The sequence below is a fragment of the Vollenhovia emeryi genome, unplaced genomic scaffold, assembly GCF_000949405.1.
Source record: "Vollenhovia emeryi isolate VEMERY1.0 unplaced genomic scaffold, V.emery_V1.0 DF939211.1, whole genome shotgun sequence".
Taxonomy (NCBI): domain Eukaryota; kingdom Metazoa; phylum Arthropoda; class Insecta; order Hymenoptera; family Formicidae; genus Vollenhovia; species Vollenhovia emeryi.
Genome location: NW_011967155.1, coordinates 750,034 through 756,224, shown reverse-complemented (window position 1 = coordinate 756,224; position 6,191 = coordinate 750,034). Strand labels below are relative to the sequence as shown.

The 6,191-nt window shown below is 44.8% G+C and overlaps 2 protein-coding genes across 5 annotated transcripts in view; one reads left to right on the top strand and one right to left on the bottom strand.

The window, feature by feature from the left end:
- Window positions 1-2,423, bottom strand: part of LOC105561117 — a 10,819-nt gene extending 8,396 nt beyond the window's left edge. The window contains exon 1 of the mRNA XM_012010821.1: window positions 1,284-2,423. Coding sequence (XP_011866211.1) covers window positions 1,284-1,458 — 175 coding nt within the window. The 5' untranslated portion in view covers window positions 1,459-2,423. The remainder of the gene's footprint in view (window positions 1-1,283) is intronic.
- A 2,349-nt stretch (window positions 2,424-4,772) lies between these two features.
- LOC105561116 (putative polypeptide N-acetylgalactosaminyltransferase 9) overlaps window positions 4,773-6,191 on the top strand; it is a 250,839-nt gene continuing 249,420 nt past the window's right edge. For all 4 annotated transcript variants that reach the window (XM_012010817.1, XM_012010820.1, XM_012010816.1 and 1 more), the window contains exon 1: window positions 4,773-5,633. The gene's annotated coding sequence lies outside the window, so the exon portion shown is untranslated. The remainder of the gene's footprint in view (window positions 5,634-6,191) is intronic.

Below are 6,191 nucleotides of genomic sequence, written 5' to 3'. Positions count from 1 at the left end.
TCGATATATTTACCTGTTAAAGAATTAAATATATTGTAATGGCCGCATTCAGCGCACACAACAGTTGAGGGATCGCTACTTCTACTAGCGCTCTTTTCTGGTGAATACGTTGTTGAGTGAGCGCTCGATACAATCTAACTTAACTTAACCCTAATTTCTGCTCAACACGTGTATGTGTATGTCAAATATGAACAATTTAAGTATTTTTTTACAATTCGTGGCTGATGATGGCCTAAATATTAATATTGTTCGTAATATTGTTGATAATCTTATTCAACCGTTGCCTGAGAATGATCTTCATGTTAGACAACGTCGAGCTGCAAAGCCTCGAAATGAGGAATATTTTGAATTAACAATTCCAACATACACGGACGATCAATTCAGGGAACATTTTCGAATGTCTCGAGTAACTTTTGAGGTATATGTTCTCCCGTAATTATATATTGCGATGTATATATACAATACATATAATATAACTCCCAACAGTTGCGTCGATGTAGCGTAAAAATGTTCGCTCGAAAACATGGCGTCCGCTACCGCAACATGTTGTGAGAGCGCTTCGGATCATAGACCATTCAGCGCATAAATCCACAACTGTTGTGTGCGCTGAGTGCGGCCAATGATATAATATATGGGCAATATGAGCCACACCGATCACAGGTGATTTAATAATACAATAGTTTATAATGTCATGTATATTGGTCAATCCGTTAACTACATCATAATATAAAAAAAGAGTAGGAGAAATACTTAGGTAGACAACACAACTAGAGCACTCTTAAAAATTCACAAGTTTCCTAACGTTTCCTTGAAAATATTAACCGATACCCGATGAAGTACCTGGTTTGGTTAGATACACTCTATACCAAGGCTACTAGGAAAGATGGACACACTAATTTTCTGCCCATCCACATAATATCGTCCACACGTCGTGCGTATTGTTCTTGCATTATCCGTCACTTCGACATGACTCATCGTTTTATGAACAAGATGATGTATTAAATGTTTCACATATCTGTATTCGCATTGCTGAAGAGGGTCACATACGATGACCGAAACGTTCAATTTTATATTATGATGTAGTTAACGGATTGACCAATATACATGACATTATAAACTATTGTATTATTAAATCACCTGTGATCGGTGTGGCTCATATTGCCCATATATTATATCATTACAACATATTTAATTCTTTAACACAGTTTTCATAACTGATACTTGTTTTTCGTGAGCCTTGAAAATTGTTTTATTTATTTCTAAATATTATATTTTTTTCAAACCTGTTGTGGCAGGGGCTCCAGCTGAGGTAAGGAGGAATAATAGTACAGTGGAGTAATTCGGATTTTTCATTATGCAGCGAGAAGAACCGCAATTATCCACGAGCCCGCTTTTCCGCGCAGCATTTATCAAGTGCGCAACGAGAAACGGCTGATTTCCCAGGTGTGCCCGCAACATCTACAAACGTGTATGGAAACGCAGTACTTTGCACACACCCGTGGAAACGTCGCGTAAACGTTTATAGTTACTCGCTTGATCCGCTGTACGCCGGCTCTCATCGCTCGTATATGATAGTACGAACTGTTCCCGCGACCAGGATTCATTGTTGGCTGTCGCTGAAAAGAGAACCGATCGCATTTTTACTTATATTTCTAGAAAGGAATGCTACACTCTAAGAAATATGGACCGTGAATTTTCACCAGTGCTGTGAAATGAACACCCGTACAGGTGTTTACATAATTCTCATCTCATCGACGTGAAATTAACATTGCCTGGTTAGTGTGGAAAACACACTGTCAACGTGAACGATCAGCAATGTGTACACATAGAGACTCTGTAATCGGAGACTGGCCCAAGAGAATTGCTCTAATTCCTACGAGTGAGAAAGAAACACACAGGCTATCTCACTTTCCTACGACCGTAGAATCGTAGAAGAGTGAGATAGCTTATGTTTCTTTCTTACTCTCAGGAATTTGGCCAACTCTCTTATGGCCAAGTCTCTGATTACAGAGTCTCTATATGTACACGTTGCTGACGAACTCTTTTATGACCAGTCTCTGATTACAGGGTCTCTGGTGTACATACACGATAGTCTAAACGTTGTAGCGATTGATTGTTCTATTACAGTTACATGTGGCCGTCACGGCGGTCACATCATATGTCGTGTAAATATATATATATATTTATAAAATATATATATAGCATCAAAGTTGACACCGCGTTTGTTGGCGTGAAAGATTTTCTACACTTTCGGTGTCATATTCACACCGAGTTATCTAACTACGTGGGTGTGGTGAAAGGTCACGCCACTGTTTTTTAGAGTGTAGCGATTAAACGGATACGGTTTGATAACAGTACAACAAAAAAAGACAAATTTTCTTAATACCACGTATCGAATTAACCAATCGCATTTTGGTAACTTCCGCCGTGCGCGAGGCGAAAATCATTAGACTACACGTCATTATCGGAAAAAGCTTTGCCTTGAAACGTTTCCAAACGTTTAACAGATCGCAAACGGTTAGAAAATTATTTCTCGGAATAAGCAACCGAAGAGAAATGACGGAAACGACCGGTCATCTCGGTCCATTTAGGCGCGTTAGCGGACCACAAGTGAAAAATGCGCTGCATCCTCTTACCTGGCGCGCCATAAGGTAATGGGCGCTTCGGAGATGCACACGTGGAAAACATTACCGACCATTACCTTGGAGCGAGCATAACGGCGTGGAGTTCCGTTGGTTCGCGTACGAAAGAATTATTATGCGAAAAGTTTCCGTGCTCCTCGGCTTCATCCCTGATGGACGATTAAAAGTTCCATCCGAGTCGAATTTACAAATTCCTTCGGGGGCCTCCTCGCCGGGCGTTGGCATTAGAGTTCGCTGGCCGTCCAGCGAAATTAAGCAGCCTCCTCCAAGTCGTTCCTCCTGCAAGTCGTTCAGGTCGGATTAGAATTTAAATCCGCAGGAACCATCCGCGTCTAATGATCTAATTTCACTTTATTGCGATCTTTTACGCGCCAAGACGCTCGACGCGTTATTTTTTTCATGTCTCAACAAAACAGCGATACAAATGTGAACCTACAATAAGCGATTGAGCTTGAAATTGTGCAATTAAACACTGTTCAAGGGATTAATCGCGTATGTTATCAAGCGTTTCGGAAACGTCACGACGTAGAAGTTTTCGGCGTTGCAGCGTGCAAGAAATTTTAAACAAATTATTATTTTTTTAGTTTTAAAAGAGAACAAGTTCGTTCAATTAGAGAAGGTGGTATTTTCGGTTTAACAAATAATTTGGATGCGGTTTATTGAATTAAAAAGAGTATACGAACTTTTGCACACAGAAATATTAATATCTGCAGACAGCCGGCCCGACCGAAAATGGCATCTACTTTAATTAATTGTAGGAATTTGAGCTTAATATTCCTATTTTTGTCGCTCGTTCGGTTGAAACTATCCGCTGTACTGTATTTGATTAGCATAAATCAAATTTCCATCGGATCGGCACAGAATTTAAAATCGAACAATATTTTGATGTAAAATTCGCATTTAGAATCTAATAGCAAATTAAATAGCCTGCGATGTATCTTTGTATGTACATACTTCAAGTATTGTGAAAGAGTTTTGAATTCTGTAAAGCCAATACGAAGATATTTGTGCCACACTACATGTCGATATCCAGCATCCCCTTAAAAAATGTTTTAAATATCTCTTGAAGTACTTTTTAGCCTAAAAATTTTCTGTACCCATTCGTATACACTGAGAAAAGTTTTCGGATAAACCAATTAAAAGTGTTTTCGATGGTTAATTGTCCCAATTAATTTTTCCGATTAAACTGTGTACATATCCGAGGGAATTTCATCGAAAAACCGATCATACTTTTCATCGGATATGTCCGTTTGTTATTATGTAATTGGATTATCCGATTATATTTAATCGGACATTTTTCTCAATGTACTAATGCAGATTAATTTTAATCTCATTGTCAGTTCAACTTACTTTACATCATTTTCTAGTTTTGAAAATTAGATAACGACAACAAGTAATTTAAGCCGAGATTGAAGTTAATTTGCATTGGTGCACTGAAAAAAAAATCTGATAGATTCAACCAGTCGTCTGTTATGTTGCCATGAAAGATATTTCATAACCAGAAGTTTCCTAGACTTCACTACACATCTGGTTGGAGGTTGGAGGTTGCCTTCGGCAAGGTTAGCAGCCTACCGAAGATGAAGTAAAACCAGAATGCCCAAAGTACCAGACCCGGTGAGAAATGATTCGTCGATCGACGTCGAAATGATGTCGAATCGACGTCAATTCGACGGTGTCGATGTCGATTCGACGTCGTTTCGACGTCGATCGACGAATCATTTCTCACTGGGGAACAAACCGGATAAAACATGCTTTAAGCCTAATACACGAGGAAGAAGAAGAAGAAGAATTCAAGAATTGAGCTCCTGCCCTAGCAGCACAGTGCAACGGCTAAACGGTTAAGGCCCGGTTTCACCAACGCGAGTTAATCTAATCGGTCGGTTAACTTTCAGGGTGCCAACATAAAACTGCTTTGTTAACCTAATTTCTTGGTATCAGTTTTATGTTCGGCTGTTGGCACCCTGAAAGTTAACCGACCGATTAGATTAACTCGCGTTGGTGAAACCGGGCCTAAGCCTATCACACAATGCCAGGCAACAGGCAACAGGAACAGGGAATAGAATTTCTGACGCGTTGGATTGGTTGGTAGAAAATTTCTGACAAATCCAACGCGTCAAAAATTCTATTCTCTATTCCTATTGCCTGTTGCCTGGCATTGTGTGATAGGCTTAACCGTTGGCCCAACGTAACCCAATATTGGGCCAATCTTCAAGCAACGTTCGTTGAATGCACTCTGCTACCAGGGTGAACCGGTTGGTTACCACATCGTGCACGTACAACGCGCGAAAGATCGCGATTTCTGACCTCACGGTGACACTCCGCCCAACGGTGCGCGTCGCACTCGATCGCGTCGATCGCGAAATTCCCCCTCGACACGCATCTCTTCTGTTAATCGCGAGGAAAGAAAATTCGTCCGAAGACGGTTGAGTAAGTCGAGTTGCGCGCGCCGCGCCGCCTCGCGCGACTTCGGCCGCGCTCGGCAACGTTCGCGCTCGGTCGGTCGAAGGGCCAACGAGCGCGCCATATCGGAAACGGCGGCTGCGGCGGCGGCGGCGGCGGTAGCGGCGGTAGCGGTATCGTAGTGTGCGTGTGCGCGTAGACGAACGCGGACGGAGAGGGCCGAGCGCGGCCGTTCGGCATTGATAACAGCGGGCGGCCCGCCGCGACAGTCGGAGCCGGTCGCTCGTCGTGCGAGCGTCGTGGAACGTTGGCGCGCTTTTCCGCCGCAGTACGAGAACGCGAGCTGTCAACCGCCGCGCGCCCGAAAAAAACTGTTCGCGCGCGCGCCGCCCTCCGAAAGTACTTCCGCCGCGGCTCGCGGTCGCCCCGCGCCGTTTACGTTTCCGCGTCTCTGTGCCCGCGAGTGCCCCGCGGTGTGTCCAAGTGGTGTGATCGCGCAGCGATGAGGGTCGTCGGCGGCGAGGCGAGAGATAGAGCCGCATCGTAATTCTGAGGCCGCCTACGTTCTTTCACGGCGCGGCACCAGCACCGGTGAGTACATACGATCCTTCTACCGTGCGCCCCCTCGCCCCCCCCCCGCGTTGAACGCGGCCGTGGGCACCTGCTGTCGGAGGCGATTTGCAAGGGAGCCCCCCCCCCTTCAACGTCGTCTCTCCTTAACGAGCTTTTCTTTCACGGTTGTAAAATTTATTGACCGTAGCGAGTGACGTCACATGTCATCTTTGCGCATCGGAGGCGCCTGAAGTTGGCGCCCATTGAAAGAGGCGCCGAGCGCCACCCGCGAGATTTCATTTTGCTCCTCGATAAGGGAGCATTTGTAATTCGCTCCCTCGCGCCTTCTTTCGCCGTGCCGTCCCCCCCCCCCCCCGCGCTAAGAGATATCGTCAACGTGCAACTTAACGCGGACGGTCGCCAGATTGGCTCGCGTACCGCAGTGCCTTCGTTCCGAAAGTGCCGACGCACGACCCTCGCTCGCCCGATGCGGAGCCGATTGATCGAGCGAATCCGCGACGAGAGTCAACCTGTCGCGCTCCGAAGGCGGAAGCTACGCGTTAACCCTCGCGACGCGCTCTTTTCTCTCTCTCTCTC